The sequence below is a fragment of the Leptonychotes weddellii genome, chromosome 9 (assembly GCF_054177405.1).
Source record: "Leptonychotes weddellii isolate Sample4059 chromosome 9, ASM5417740v2, whole genome shotgun sequence".
NCBI lineage: Eukaryota > Metazoa > Chordata > Mammalia > Carnivora > Phocidae > Leptonychotes > Leptonychotes weddellii.
In genome coordinates, this window is record NC_138377.1 from 117,282,147 (window position 1) to 117,299,263 (window position 17,117).

Sequence of the window (17,117 nt, forward strand, 5' to 3'; positions counted from 1 at the left end):
CAATGGACTTTCATTCAGTACCCCTTCTGAGGTCCTCTTCCTCCTCCATAAAGTAATCTTCCTCTCCTTTAGTTTAGGATAGGACTTGCCTATGGTTTTGCCGTAGCTTACATGCCCGGAATTGCAATCCTGTTATTCTTGAATAACCCCCCTCCCTTTTTTTTTGCTGGTAAAATAATGGGCTTTTATTTTTAAGGTTCACATTATTTAGTGATCAGAGTGGGATCCAGAGAGGATCCAATCAACAGGCTTAGTAAAAGCTAGAATACTTTGTGAGTAAAGCAGTGCGGGCACCCAGAGCCAAGTGAGCTGCTCTCCTGATGACCTTAGAGTTTGCAGGTAAGTTTTCTCCTGAATTTCAAGCTCCACTCTGTGTTTTGAGCTCTCCAGACTATTCGGGATCTGTTTTAAGGCTTTGTTCTTTCTGAGAGTACTCATTTGGCCTTTGGTAGGATTCCTTTTGGAATCATGTCTTTCCTGTTGAAAAACTGTGCTGTTTAGGACATTTTTGTTACTTTAGAGAATGCACCTCTTAAGAAATGGAGTCCCAGCCCTCAAAATGCTTTAGGGGGTGCCCTCCCCCTTCTGGGACCCCAGTTGGTTTTATGTTTAAAAACTGCAGTCCCTCTTCATGCGCATTTCTAACTAAATGGACCAACTTAACCAAAAGTCATTTGGAACTTTAGTGGGGAACGTTCCATCTTCCTAAACTGACTCTTCTCAAAACTGGATTGGACAGGCCTGGCTCTAAAATTATCAACTGAATGGCATGCCTATATTGATTGGTATTTTGCAGCTTCCAAACATTATCAGGAATCTAAAATTTATACTAGCTGAGGCAAACAAAGAAAAAAGGGCAGCTAAAGCCGCTTTTCTCTTCCCTGTTCCTCTTTGTCTCAGGATATATGGCAGCCTCCTAGCTCAGATCCAACCTCTGGCGCCATTTTCCTCTATTTGCTCTGCAGGTCCTCTATATTCCCCCAAGCTAATCCTTTCTTTCAACTTTGCTTTCCCTATGAAGGAACTTCTCCCTCCTCTCCCAGACCTATTAAAATCTCCTTTAAAGTTAAGTCTCGGAGGATCCAAATAAGCCCCACATTTCTTATGTTCCCTGGAATAGGGCCAAACTGTGAGCCATAGTTAGAGTTTCCCAAAGTGACTGAGGACCCCCATAAGGTTTGCTGAAGAATTTAACAGAGTTATTCACATTTACCAACCTGGTTTCTCAGATTTATATTAGTCCACATTCCTGTTGGCGAGGGCCTGGCCAAACAATGGATGAAACTAGCCCGATGGGAACAGCCTGAAGGGGATTTAGAGAAAACAGACCCCTAACTTTTGGCAGGATGCTAGAACACTCTCCACAAAGCTTCATCAAGCAATTATAGTAGCTTTTACTAAGCCTGCTGACTGGAACAAAATTCAAGTTTGCACACAAAAGCCTGATGAACCTGTTCATGACTATTACAATCAACTCCAAATTGTCTTTAAAGAACATTCTGGTCTTCCTTTAGATGTAGAATCCACCCGGGGAGCACTGAACTCAATTTATTATTTGTTATTATTAACATGGTATTTTATTTATTTTCTTTCTTTTTATTATTGTTTTTTTGAGAGTGAGCGAGCGAGAATCCAAAGACGTGCCCCCACTCAGTACGGAGCCTGACGCGGGGCTCAATCTGACGACCCTCAGCTGATGACCTGAGCCAAAAATCAAGAATTGGACACTCAACTGACTGAGCCACGCAGGCGCTCCGGTATTTCTTCTTTAGTTAAAAGGATCAGGTTGGAATGGGAAACTGCCCACCGCAGATTTAATTTGTCAAATCAGCTCACTTGTACCCTAGATGAGTCACCTAAAAGAAAGTACTAAAATTCTTAATCTTCAATGCTGGCAAATGAACACCCCTCAACAAAACCAACCCTTCCTTAATTTCTGATATTACTGCTAAGGGCCAGGACTGTGGAAAAAGATGGTTACCAAGTGCTTCAGGCACCTGCAGCCTTCTATCCAGCCTTTTCGATGGCCTCTTAATTCCCAGTGTTGGGGCTCCGAGGAACTACAGGAGCTCTTCCCAATCCTCTTTCCTGATCAGCTCAGAGAAACCACTCTCCAGATTGGGAATGAATCTCTTTGTCTTTACTGATACCTGAGCTACATTCTCGTTGCTCAAGCCCCTGCCTCGGATACGAAACCAGTTCAAATAGTGGGGATCTTTAATAAACCTCAACAGCTTCCCATCTCTGAACCTAGTCCCCTTTGTTTAGGCCCACTGATACTCACCCTTTTCTCATTTATTTATTGGGCTGAGATTTCTTAGAAAAATATCATGCCAGAATTTCTTTCTTCCAAAGAACCTGACAGTAGTAATCAAAATAGCCAACCAGGCAAATTAAAGGACCCTTTGGCATCTATTATTTGCTCCAACTCTGCCAGCACTGTAGCTGAGTCTGGGGACACCAATCATTTGTCTCTGTTGGATCAGCTACCATCCTTTTTATGGGCAAGATCTTCAATTGTTTTTGGTAGAATCCACAGTATACCTCACATCAAGATTCAAATAGATCCCTCAAAACCTGTCATGGTCCAAAGGGATGTTCTCGCAAATGATCATTTGGAAAAACTGACCAGAGATGCCCAACAATAGGCCCCAGAGAAGGAAAAACAGTAGTAGAAGTCTAATAATTGTTGGTTCAACAAAAAGAGAGAACTCTGCTTTGAACCAACTAACCATCTGGCCCTACCAGAAACTCTAAAATTCCCACTACTTACAAATGTACTAAACCATTGGTCTACTGACAAAATGATAGCATGTATGAATCAATATTGGTGAGGAAATATTAAGAAGGCGGACAATGTGCATGCCTCACTTGTCTCCCCCTGTCCAAAACACAATGCAGGGAAACCTGTTTGCGTTGCTCTAGGACGCTTTTTAATGGGCCATTCGAGGTTTGCAGGTGAATTTCGTGTTTTAGTCATGGTTTGTATGTTTCCTCACCAGACTGAGGCTTTCCCTTACAGACAGTCCACTGCTTTCTCTGTGGCTAAAACTCTGTTAGAAGAAATGATTCCCACCTGGGGAACTCTTCTCGAACATCATAGTGATCGGGGACCCCATTTTACCTGTCCGGTGCTTTGAAAGTCTGCGCTGTTTGGCCAGTTTTGGAACACTTTCATTGTGCATCCCATTCTCAGTCCTCAGGGTTATTTGAATGGACTAACGGTGCTATGAACACTCCATTGGCAATATTTGTAGTGAACCCTCCGAAAACCCTGGCTGAAAGCACTGCTCTTTGCTTTCTAAATCTCAGCCCCACCCCTGCTGGGATAGTTACAGGATGTCCAATGTGCTTGTCTCCTGCCTCCTTTGGTAATAGCACTCCAGCTGGTCTTAAGGAGTGTGTTAACGTGAAGCAAGTTAACTCTTACTTGCTGACCTAAGTCCCTTGATCTGTAGCAGAACTAATTTACTTGGAGATTTGCAGACCACTGGCCTTGAGAAGGACCAGAACTTTGCCAGGCCCTAGACACCAGCAAGTCTCTTTGAAGCCACCTCAGCTTTCTAATTAGCCTAGCAATTTTTAAAGCAAAATGTTTTTTGTTTTTTTGTTTTGTTTTGAGGTCACACAGATGACTTTACTGACCGCTCTTTGTGTAGCCGTAGACCTTGCCCTTGCCCCCGTGGAACACAGTACTCCTGCACATCACAAGACAAGAACCGGCACCCCCGAGCATGGAGAGAATGTTTATAGCCAGCAGCATCCCATCTGTACATGATCAAGAAATGTCACAGGCCACTGCACTCCCTTTGCTGATGACCCTAAACCCCTTTAGAAACCTCTGGGCCAGGTGGAAACCTCAGAGTTGGCTTTTGGACAAGAGTCTGCCTTCTTCCCACGTGACCAGCCTTAAAGCTCATGTTCCTTTCCAATCACAAACTCGTCTCTTGGAATATCGGCCTCCTGAGCAACTGGAAGCCCAACACATTGACCCGCCACTGATAAGATATACTTTAATACTGTAAAGGCCTCATTGCTTCTGTAATAACAGCCATGCTTCAGTGGAACAATCTTTTCACTGTGCCCTCATGGGAGATGAAGACCTTGAACATCACATCTGGCAACAACACCTCCAGGAAGATGTTCTTCAACCTCGCACTGCTAACCAACCCTGTGCTGCCAAACGCCAGGAAACGGACTCCTGGATTCACGTGACTCATCCAAAGAGAGCACCAATCCCTGACTGGACCCGCACCCATCTGGTGACCTGAAAATAAAGATCTCCCAGCACCGAAGCAGACGACATCCAGTGGGATCCGTGGGCCAGGCCTGTGAGAAGGTTCTGGGCTAAAGAAGTCTGTCTTTTTTCATCTGGATATTAACAGACATAGAATCTTATCCAAACTTCATGGTTTCCGAATTTCAACTTTATTATTAGTAACATCTCTATGTTCCAGAAGTTCTTTCAAGATAACAATGCTGCTTTTAAAAGTCTCTGAAGTTTCGCTGTTTTGCAGAAAGTCCACCCGCGGTTGCTTCATGTTTATACACATGCAGTGTATCTTCCCAAATGCATGTGGTTAATTCTTCTAGGGAGTTCCTGCAGTGTCCACTGTTCTGTCCTCATGACTGCTTTGAGTGGGGACTCCCAGGAGGCATATGTGACTCTGGGGTTTATCTCCGGAAGGGGGATTTTTCTTCCCTAAGCTGGAATGAGGGCCAATAGTTTAAGTTGGCTCCTTTCAGATCTAGGATCTTGTTTTAAAACCTCATCACACAATTTGGAATGGTCGTGTTACTTTTGATTCTGTACTTACTACCTGTCAAACCTTTGTAAAAACACTATACCCAATAAGGACATGATCTCCAGTGCCTGAGACTTCTGCTACCTGTCCTTGTTACTCGAATGGGACCTCAGTAGGTTTCCCATCTGCACAATGTCCCACTGCCGTGTGACACGACACCCAGGAAAGATCCATCCTGGCAATGAAGGACAAAGGCCACTGAATTACGAAAACGTGACTCTTGCTCAGTGATGCTTCCGGAGAAAGATCTTGATCAAAAGGGGAAAATGTAAAAATAAAGGGACACCTCACTGAAATGGAGTGGGGAAGATAGACTAGGGAGGCATACCACTCAGGGTTAATTATGGGAAGAACGATCCCAGTGGAAGAATCATCAATTACGGGTGCCAAGAGGGAATAAAGTACACTGCATCTCCTTCAATGCACCATCCCAGGAACTCAGCCACTGAGGACCCATCACCACTGTGGACTTGTGCTTTCCTTCAGAACAACCCCTCCCAACTTCCTCCTCTTTCTAGATAAAATAAGATCCCTCTCCTTTGTTTACAATGGGACTTGCCTGTAGTTTTGCAGTAGCCTGTATGTCCTGAACTGCAATTCTGTTATTCCTGAATAAACCCATTTTTGCTAGTAAATAACTTTCATTTTTAAGGTTAACACGATAACTACTATTAACTACCCCCTCTCCCCAGCACTGTGTGGGGGCGGTACTCTCAATATATTATAAGCCCCCTCCATAACCCTGTAACACCCCCTATTTTATATGCAGAGAAACTGAAGCTGAGAGATTAATTATTTGTCCCAGGCTTGACATTTCAAAACCCCAAACCCAATAATCTCCTTCTTACTAATTCAAAGTTTGTTGATTTGACGATATTTTAGGGCTCTTATCAGGGATTTCCAGGGCTATAGAAAACATCTTATTTGCCCTCCCGCTAAGCTCCTAGGAATAACTGGCTGGCGGAAGGCTGGTTTTGAAGCTTTCGGAGGTGAAATACACAGGGGTTCTGATCTTTGCAAGGTGTAGAGGGGGAAACATGCACACACGTTCTGATCTTTGCAAAGTGCTTAGTCCTCCCTACTCCTGGGTTGTTAATGCATCGAGAAGGCTGACAGACTGTTTTGTAAGCAAACAGTACTTTGGAGAACACCTCAGGCACGACTAGGGGCAGATGCTTGTCAGGAGAAAATGCTGACAGTCGCCTTTCTTCAGGCAGGGAGCTCACGGCTGCAGGATGCTTGGTGGTGGGGAGGCAATGAGAGCTTTGGGACTGGAGACAGCCGACTCTGGATTCCAGCTCTGCCACCTGGGAGCTAGTGACCCTGGGAAGTCACTCAACTTCAATGAATCTCAGTTGCATTGTTTATTAAAATGGGCACAAAATGCCTTCTGGTATGGAGTTTTCATACAGATTAAATGAGACGGCATTTGTGAGAGCCTCTCACGTAGCCGGCTCTTAACAGATCTTGTGCCTTTCCTGTTCTTTGGATACCTGGAAACGTGTCCCCCTTTACAGCACCAACTCTAGAGAGCTGCAGAACACTCTTCAAGCCAAGACTCAGAGAATGACCGCAACTGGCAAGAATCCTTCATGTCGTAAGAATAAGTCAGTTGTGGAGGATAATCAGCCGCTTCCAGAAGGGAGGCCAAGTGGATAAGGTGTAAAATTAGTGCCTACTTCTGCTCTGAGCATCTTCATTCTGTTATGCCCTCAATTACCTAGAGAATAAAGAGGGAGGGTGATAACGGTGCAGTATTTTAAGAAACTGCGTGTTTTAGAAGAACACTCTCCTCCCTGGAGCTGCAGTAGCATGCTCTCCCTTTTGCCTTCCCTTCTCCCTATGTCTCCTGGGGAGGAGCTCATGGATGGAGTGGGCATGAACCAGTGTCCCATCACTGGGACTCCGGGAACCCACTGTATGTTGGGGACGGTATCCGGAGACTCTGTGCTGTTACGTGCTATTACAGAGAATATTAAAAGGATTAAATCTTACTTCCTATTATACTCTGGCCCAAATCGCAGCTATCTATCTACCTATATATATCAATGCAAAATGCAGTACTGTTCAAGGAAATGGTCTCTGTTTTCTTGAAATCTATTAACGGAAATTAAATCCCATGGTCTTATATTTTGGCTATTTAATTCATGCATGTGGTTCAGTCCCCTGCTTGAAAAAGCTGGGCCTATTTATATTCTTTGGTCTTAAACTTTAAAGGTGAACTTAAAGGCTTTTGTAAGAAAACTAAGTTCACATACCTTTTTGGGACAAAATGGAAGCTGAAAATTACTCTTGCCATTTACATTTCCAAACCTACCCATTCCTCCCCGGTTTAACTTCCAAAGACTTGGAATCACCACGGAATCCCTCTTCAGCCTGACAGAATTACTGTCATGTCCAAGCACATGTCCTACTGAGAGGGTTGGTGGAAAAACAGATTCTCTCTGCTTCAGCAAGGCCAAGGACGCTACTGGACTTTTGGCACCAGCCCACATGGCCCATGGGTATTTGACATTCCCTTTTCTTTTTTTTTTTTTTAAAGATTTTATTTATTTATTTGAGAGAGAGAGTGAGAGAGAGAAAGAGCACAAGAGGGGGGAGCGGGAGAGGGAGAAGCAGACTCCCTGCCGAGCAGGGAGCCCGATGCGGGACTCGATCCTGGACTCCAGGATCATGACCTGAGCCGAAGGCAGTCGCTTAACCAACTGAGCCACCCAGGCGCCCGACATTCCCTTTTCTTAAATCTGGGAAGTTGGGTGGTGCTACTTCGTTCTCACTTCGTTACTGGGCTCCTTGCTAAAGTCACTGAGGCTCGAAGAGCTTAAATAACTTCCCGAAGGCCACCTGGTCAGGAATGGCAGGGGGTACTCAAAGCCGGCTGGGCCTGCCTGCAGAGGGGCCCACGGTGAAGATGCATGCCACCTTAGCACACGTAAGGAAGTGAATCCTGGGTGATGAGGGGACTTCAGGATGTCGGACACACCATTGCTTAATAGATGTTTGCTGAATAAGCAAACAGATGCACAGGTGAGTGGGAGGGGTCTTTCATGCACCCAGACCATCACACCCCACCCCCGACCATCCCTGGGTGCGTGGCTTCTTGACTACGGCTTCCGGCACGCTGTGCTTACTTCTTCCAAAGTGCTCATTTAATGTGTTCATTTCTTCCACCTGCCTGTAGAACTTCTTTAGATTCAAGACCTCAGGGTAGGAGCCCGGACATTTCTTGCAGGTGATAACGGTGATTTGGGTAGGTTTGGAAATGTAAATGGCAAGAGTAATTTTCAGCTTCCATTTTGTCCCAAAAAGGTATGTGAACTTAGTTTTCTTACAAAAGCCTTTAAGTTTACCTTTAAAGTTTAAGACCAAAGAATATAAATAGGCCCATTTTGCAAGACAGGGCCCTTTGCAGGACATTTCTTGACCAGCCACATCGGGAGCTTCCTAGATGCGCTGCTCCTGGAGTAGTTCATGAATCACCCAAGACACGAGGATAGTTTGCTCAGGAAGGACACATGGATCCAGAGGTACACCCAGAGGCTGATGTTCTCTTGTGTTTTTTGCTTAGCAGGTTGCTCTGAAAACTAAGAGCAGGCATTTGTGGGAGGAAAGTCTGATGGCCAGCCCAGCCCCGACAATACCCTTGAGACGACTGACTGTGTCTCTTACTCTATGATAAGGCTTCTCCATATGCTCAGTCCCAGGGGCTGAAATCCTCTGCTTCATCTTGTGCTTCTATTGGTTCTCTTTTGCTTTCCTCTAGTCAGTCGTGGGGGGTTTCAATAGATGTTACCTCCACCATATGCTTCCACCTGTCCTTGCCGTTTTAGTTCCACTGCTCTACCCTGGTTTGCTGCTTCTCTCTCCGATGCTTTGGTTCATTGTGTCGCACCCTGCGGAACAACCTTGCTCCCAGGCTGATCTCCCTAAATCAGAACTTTGAGTGCATATCCACTCTCCCATCTTTATCTGTCATTTGCTCCACAATGGCAACTACTTAGCCAAGTAAAATCTTTCTTCCCTTGAAATTCAAGGTCCAGCCCTACATATCCCTGGTACTTGCTTCATTCTCGTACTGGAGCTCCATGAAGGCAGGATACTGGCTCCTGCATATTTTTATGTTCTTTGCAGCCTCTTGAACAGTGCCTTGGGTGTAGCAGGATCTCAGTGAATATCTGTTTCCATTAATTTTACTTGGTGTAACATCCACGGCATGCAGTAGACCCCAGGGTCAAGATTCTGGACCAGACCTTCAAGCAGATGGCTTGCCAACACCCAGAGAGAAAAGCAGTGATCAGGACATTTGCAAAAGGATGAAGAAGGACGGATTTGAATGCATCAAGTATTCTGCTATGAGTAGACCATTCCGTTTACTCTGAATTTACTGACTCAGCTCAGTGTCCTTCTCCTCCACTCAACTTCTGCCACTGTCCTGGGTGATTTGGACTTCTCCACAGACATGCAGTTCCTCATCCCAGCCTTTCATCGACTCTTCCTCAATGTCAAAGCCACTTACTTCCTTTCCTCTGGCCATGCCACACCCTGGGCTTTGTGTCCTGTTTCCCTTATCCAGCCTATGTACCATGGTCCACCACTTAACCCCGCTTTGGCCATCATCCTTAATTTCTTTGCCCCATACTCTTTCCAGCGCACCTGCCACTGACACTACCAACCACGTTTCTACTTCTACCCCAGGGCTGCTGGGGAAGCTCCCTGAGCCACACTGACCCTTGCCACTGGCGTTTAAAGCAACAAGAAAAAAATATAATCTCACATTCCCTTCTGGGTCCTACCTTCTTTCCTTGTACTCTTCACAGCCAAGTATCTGGAAAGAGTGGTCTCCCCATGCTGCCCCCCTCCCTCATGCTCTGCCTCCCTGAGGGTGGTGCCTCAGAGACTGTCCAACACGATAGCCACTGGCCACATGTGGCTACTTAAATAAAACTCAGTAAAAACTAAAACTTACAGATGCCCCATCTCAACTGCTCAATAGCCACAGGTGATGCAAATATAGAGCATTTCCATTATTTCAGAAAGTTCTACTGGACAGTGCTGGTCTATGCCACTTCCAAATTGCCCCTCCTCCTGGGCTTCCTGTTGCCATGAGCCATAATCCCAATCATCATGTGATCCAAGCCTTTTTAAGGAAGTTTCACTGTGCATTCTTCCCTCTCACATACTGCAGTGTGTACACTTCCATTCAGAGATTAAGTCTTGAACGTTCTTCTTCCATCCATACCTCCCCACCCAGGCCATCAGCTACTCTGTTATACCAGTGGCTTACTGTTCAGTCCCTACATTCTCATTCTCTCTACAGCAGATGGTGGGATTTCTTCAAATGCACAACCATCTGGTGACTTCCTGGTTAAAGTCCATCCATGACTTCATCTGCCTTAGAGATAAAGGTCAAACCCGTCGACAGGGCAGCGACCCTTTCGGATCACGTTCCTGATGGCCGCCCACTCCTGCGCATCTTTTGCCAGTCTCTGCCTGCCCCGCACACGCCAGCCACATGGGGCTTCCTGCAGCCCCAAACATGATGCTCCCTCCCAGGCTTTTACTTCTGTAAGGCCCTCCCTATAAAGCACTCTCTCCTTCTTCATCTACATAACTCTCGCTCAGTCTTCATGTCTAAGGTGGACATCACATGGTTTCAGACCCACACCCCTGCCAAGACCAGGTTTGGTGGCTCTTCCACCTGTCCCCACTGCACCCATGCTGACGCCATCATGTATCTTGTCACACCAAACCGTGATGCTCCACTGAATTCCCACTACCCACACAGGGCCAATCACAGAGGCCGACAGTGTCGTGGAATCTGATTTCTTGGTTGACCCCTCATTAACAGTAATGGTGGTTAATCTTACTGGGTGCTGCAGGAAATGGAATCAGGCAATTGCAAAGACTTCTTTGATAAGCTGCTTTTAAGTAAAAGATGAAGCTATTGTATCCTGCTAGAGTGGAGTTCTCTAGACTGTGATTTGTGGCCCATAAACGGGAAACAAAATCAATATCGTGGGTCATGACCAACTTTTTAAAAGCATGGAATAGAACAGAATACATACATATTAAGGGTATTGTTTTGTGAAATTTTTGTTTCAGCTATATTAATGCATATGTATGTGCGTACTGGGCCATAATGTAAATGTTATCTCTTGCTGGGGATCAGTCACAGAAGTTGAAAAATACTATTCTAGATAATGCCTGGTTGATTATTCCTGGGGCAGACGTACAAACAGTAGAACTGCTTTAGGGCAATATACAATGATCTTAACGGTGTCACATTATACGAGCTCTGTAATTTTCCATTCTGTCTTCAACTGTGCCGTAATTCTCATTAACATTTCAGAAATATTTTACAATCTTTTTTTTCGTTTTGTGCTATCAAGTTATTCTAAAGGGTAACTTTTTTTTTTTTTTTTTTTTTACCAGCTATACTGAGTCTTTAGCATCTGTTTAGAGGTGCAGAGATTCCCCTAGAGCAACTCCACAGATGGGGGAGTCCCACCTTCCCTGGTCAGCTTGCCCAAGGACCCCCAGGACGAGGGCTGTGCCCACTTACCTGGGTATGGTCCACGGAAGTCTGAACCCATTAGGTGCTCAATAAATATTAGTTTGTTGAATGAATGTGTATGTGAAACGATTTTACCATTTATAGAAATAAGGGTCCACAACTTGCTATCTGATGTTACACACTCCTTTATCTACCCAAATCAGGGCGGCAGGGGTGAGGCATTATGATGAGTGCATACTCAACCCTCCAGAGGAGAAGAAAAAAAAACACATAATGATTACCCTGTGGTTACAGAGTTCTACAAGCCACTACAACTTCCAGGGAGGCCTAAATGTTTTAGTTTGAATTTCTACTGAACTTGTCTTACCTTGGTATCTTCATACCTAGAGCATTTCTGCAAGATCAAAATAAGAAATAAATGCCATTTAAGTTTCCCTATGTGTACCAACATCCATGGATTGATAATGGTCGAGAGGATGCTGAGACCTTGTCCTGGGCATGGGAGGAAGGATCACAGCAAACCACTGGAAATATTTTGCTACGGACAGAGAAGGGAAGTGAGGAGGGGCATTTGCCCAGAACTCGCCATTCCCCAGGGAGGACCTTATGAATGTTCTAAGGGTGAATGTTCTTCTTCCATATACCAATTATACAGGAATTCATCCCATCATAAAAGCAACAGGCACACATACATATTCATACAAAATTTTAACACATTTAGAAAATATGACTTACATGTTCTTTACTCAGACAATAACATACCACGTTTGTGTTTAGCTTTCTAATATTTTCCACGTTTATACTTTAAAAACACTTGAGTATATAGTATATTACAGACTTTTCTTCCCCCTCTACATGTCCTGCACCCTTTCTAAGTCTATAAATACTTTCCAGAATTTTAGAGGAGGCCATAAATCCTACTGGGATTCTGGATCATAATGGATGTAACTAATTCCCCGGCTGTTGGACAGTTGGGTGGTTGCCAATTTTTTCATTTTTTACAAACATTTTCATAAACATTTCTATAGTTGAGTCTTTGTGCTCATCCACAGCGATACACTTAGAATGAGAAGTTTAATTTTTCCTCTAAAAATACACGCCATGGTTATCTCCCTTTGCACATTTATTTACCATAGAATGTCCATGCCACTACTATTCAAGGGAAAAAAGTTCCCCTGCTTTGATCTTGGCCTTGGCAAAGGGACGTTCATAAAGCAACAGAGGTCTACAGGGAGAAGGGTGGGGCATGCCTGGCAGCTGGGTTACCTGGTTGGCCTTTCCAGCTTCGCCTAAGCCTGTCCTAGGACCCTGGGAGAACCATGGAATATTCCCGTGCTCTGTTTTCTCATTTTAAAAATGAGAGGGTTAGACTTAATTCCTTATACATACCAAACCTTGGAATCTACGCTCTATAGCATGAAGGTCACATTTGCCCCATCCTGGAAACCCAAGGTAAATAAACTCAATCAGTTTGGAAAAATTTAAAGGGTGCAAAGTTTCCATTTGTGAGGCATTGTAAGAACGCCTCTCTGTCCCAGCTGGCAGCCCCATAAACGAAGCATTTCATGAGCTGCCCAGGGTTTGCTTAATGAGGGAGCCACGTTACACCATCAAATGTTTTCTTTCCCTTTGGTGCCATCACTTTCCCCTTCTTATGCCACTGAGAATTCAGTGTGGCACAGAGACAGTTTATATAAATGAAAACTTTGCAGTATCGAGAGAGAGAACAGGTCTAAATCCAGAGCAAAACGTACAGATTTAAAGTTTCTCTTGTTTACTAATAGTTATTAAACTTCATAGACAAAAAAAAAGGCAAGCTCAAGAAACGGGACAAAGTCACGGATATTTACTCACCTGGTCATAAGCATCCAATTCATTATTGAGGGAATAAAGAGAGCATACATACCCAACAAACGAAGGAGGAGGAACAGGACTCCCAGGGCGTAAGACTTGAGTTCAGGGCTGACTGTCCTACGTGCAAAGAGGTGAAGAGAAGAAAGGAAAAGATTCTTACCACTCCGCTTTAATTAACAGACCCCAGAGTCATCCACTGCTGTCCATCAGAGCCATTCTTTAGAAATTAGTGGGTGGATTGGTTGGTTGGTCATTCATTCATTCATTCATTCATTCGGCTTTCTCTGCCTAAAGTCTGAAAAACAACTAACTGCAGTGACAAGATAAGTTTAGGAACTTAAAAGTGTTTTTTAATAACAGGGCTAATCTTGTCATTGGAAAAAAGACATGCAAATGTGGTCCCTAAAGTCTTCCTTTAAAGGCGTTTTGCTTTTGCCAGGACAGGAAAACATCTTAAGTTGGTAGCACACATGTATTGGGGAAATATCAACTAGGAAGACCATTTCTCTTCTAGCTTCACAAACAGCCAGCACCATGAACACCCTCGACCTTCTCAGGTTATTTTGTGAAATCATCCAGACGAGCATGGTTTGACACCGCAGATGGACCACTTGCAAAATAACCCATTCATCTATATCCAGTGTCAGTACCTTTTAAGTTGGAAAAGTACCTTCAGAGTCATGGTTCTTTGTTTTGAACTGACTCAATCACCCTGGCTTTGGTTTATCTACAACAGTCCCTTAGAATGATTCTCTTGCACATTTTCTAGAATATTCTCAGAATATAACATTTTCTGGGATGAGCATGACAGTAGAGGAGGTTTGGAAAGGTGACCAATTCCAGATAAAGGGGCCCTCACAGCTGATAACACATCTCTTTTGAAATGCCTCTTACTCTTAAAACTCGTATTAATTCAGTGTTTGTCCTCTCTCCTTGAGTCAAGGGACAATTTGTATCTTGTTCACCATGAGTGCAGTGATGATATGCTGAGTAATATGTAAGTGGGTGGAGGGGTAGGCACATGTCTCTCACTCATGACCCAGGCTGGCCCCATCTCTAGTGGGGTGGTGAGGGGCTGTGAAGGTAGACTATTTGCCCGACTCCATGCACACCTGCTGCAGGTCATCCTGGACACCACTGGCAGAGAAACTTCCCCTTATGCTATTGCCATCATGAGTCCCTAGGGGAGATGGAGAGGTAAGCACACGACTATGACTCCTGGAAGGACTTGGCTAGGCCTAGAACGAGTCCGGTGTGGCTGAGCCTTTGGAAACACCAGGAGCATTTCAATATGGCTGAAAGACCTGGAAGACCCATGCAACACAGGGAGGACCTAGGCAATCAGTTCTGTAGAAAATAAATGTTAGAAACAAAGTACCATTGGATATCTAAGTCCACTAGGATATCTAATACCCAGGATACATAATCCGACTATGGATTTAGTGGCTAAAATTATATTCTTATATGACCTCAGAGGTCATTCATCTCACCATCCAATGCCATCCATTCCAATGACCTACCACGTGGTTCGAGCCTCAGGTGGGCATGTCTTTGGCTTCTTGGAAGAGTGGTCAAAGGACACCATCAAACCAAAAGGAACATGGATGTAGTTTTTACAATCTTTGCCCTAGTTCTAAGATTTTCAGTGAAAACTAAAAATGTGTTATTCTTGGGGAAATACCCATTTCCTCTCAATTATAAAGAGTGCAATACGGGCCAGCAGGTCAAGACTTTCTCTGAGTGATGGGAAAGCCACTCTCTGGATGCTGAAACAAGATACCTGAACAACATCAACAATGAGATCAGCATTTCTGGACAGAACCACAGCCAGTTCTCTTTAGAATATACATGTTTCAAAATCCAAGTTCTTTGGAGCTATTTTCAGCTCCATGGTTCTGGTTTTTGCACATTCACTTGAAGGTACTGAATTGAAAGACATCCAAATAAAAGCAAATTCTCCTTTTCAAGAAAACATGCTGGCATAATGAGCTAGAATACTTACCACTTTTAATTTGTTTTCCTTTCAGCTCTCATGTCATTAGGAATAAAATGAGCAAGGGGCTAAGATCTCCCTTCATATCCTGTTGGGGAACTGGTTCCCCCAGAGGGAGTCTTCCTTCTCAGGTCTAGTTATGCAGAAATGGAAGGTTCAGGTCTGAATGTTACTGAAAGGTCTGGGCAAGGCCAGGGATGGGGGCTTAGGTCTACAACTTACGAGCTGATGACCTTGAGAATACTGCTTAACCATTCTCTGAGCCTCCACCTCCCCATCTGTAGAAGGGGGATGCTAATAAGGATGTAAACACGTCATTAAAACAGGAGCCCAGCGCTGGCTCCAAAAAGGGCGCAGTGGGGGTTAGCTTATATCCTCGCTACGGGTGTTCTGCTCACTACAGTGGGGCCATCACTCTGGGACAGGGTAAGGACTGGCACACACCTGGGCTGTGGCCCAGGCTATGCCCTCGTGTCTGTCTAGAACAGCTATGATGGCATAGTGGACAGGGATGGTGACAGAATAAGGTGCTACCCCGGTCATCTCGATGGACCCAACGTGTGAGCCTGTGCCTCCAGCAGGCCCCAGCAGAGCATGGAATTACGGGGTGGCTGAGGCCCAACCTAGGTCATGTAGATCATATGTTGCTGATCTATGCGAAGGAATCAAATGTTTCCTGAAAATCTCCAAGACCTGTTTATCAAGTTGGGACTTGGAAGTGATTAAGATATCAACTTTCTGTGTTTGCTCTGCCCGTCACAAACAGTGAGCTGGCTCTTTGTACAGAAATCATGGGGAGCAGAGGAAGGGGACTAGTCACTGCTAATTGTCATGAAGGTCATTCTTCCTGCACCTTGGTGCCTTTTGTGTGTGACCAACACAATATAACTTCACAGGAATTTCTAATAATGAAAAATAAGTTATCCATAATGCGGCTACCCCAGACCCATACCTAGGGCCTGATGGGTTTTGTCCACATGCATATTATATATAATCAACCTCCATATATAATTTAAATGCAATAGTTCATTCCACAAATACTTTTCACATTCTTAAGAATGTTCATTATCCCATTGAGCTATGGTACAGTACTATAATTTAATTCATTATTCCAATTCAGGTTCTTCTGCTATTATAGTTAACATTGTAATAAAAATCTGTCAGCGTGGAGCTGTTTTTCTGGTAGAGAAGTATTTTCCTAAGTGGTGAGAGGTAGGGTTACCTCATAAAAAATCTGAACATTTTTATGACTCTTGATTCACAATGCTCTATTGCTTCTTTGAAAATTGGAGCGACAGGCTTTTCAATCCCACCAGCAGTATGCGATTTGACCAGTTTTGCTGCAGCCTTGCAAGCACTGGGTGTGAATATTTAACACTGATTTCTCAAGTTTAGTAAGTATAGAATGGCACTCTGTTATTATTGCCTTAATGCTTCTGCACATTAACAAGGCTTTGCTAATGACCTCCTCGAGCACTTATATAAGCACTTTGTAGAAATGCTCTTCCTTAGGAATTCATAACCAAGATCGGGAAATGTGGTGGCCATGGGGAGAAAGAGAGAGGAGGTGGATAAAGCAGCTGGGGATGTGCATTGTCAGCACAGGTCACACTCAAGCATTGTGTTCCTACTTGTATTCCTACCCCCTAGGAGTGAATTGGCCGCATCCCAGTAAAGTGGGTCTGTCTGTGTTTGGTGTCGCTTCCTCTAGTTCAGTAGACACTGGGTTATGGAGCATTCCACTTCTAGGTTCCTCACACAACTCTAGGTGACTTGGCAAGTGTACAAGTTACTCGGAAGATGACGCCATAGTTCACCTCGGAGGCACATCCCCTGCCCCCAGGACAGGTCCCGAGAGACGGGGAGCCACACACTATGGGTGCTCTCTCCAGCCATCTATTTATACAAGAGCGGTCACTTCTGGTACACCCATGGTCTCAATGGGACCCAC

General features: G+C 44.4%; 1 protein-coding gene across 7 annotated transcripts in view; it reads right to left on the bottom strand.

Annotated features, from left to right (window-relative positions):
* SLCO3A1 (solute carrier organic anion transporter family member 3A1) overlaps positions 1 to 17,117 on the bottom strand; it is a 298,502-nt gene that overhangs the window by 12,485 nt on the left and 268,900 nt on the right. For all 7 annotated transcript variants that reach the window (XM_081831623.1, XM_081831625.1, XM_081831622.1 and 4 more), the window contains exon 9: positions 13,226 to 13,290. In XM_081831623.1, coding sequence (XP_081687749.1) covers positions 13,226 to 13,290 — 65 coding nt within the window. The remainder of the gene's footprint in view (positions 1 to 13,225; positions 13,291 to 17,117) is intronic.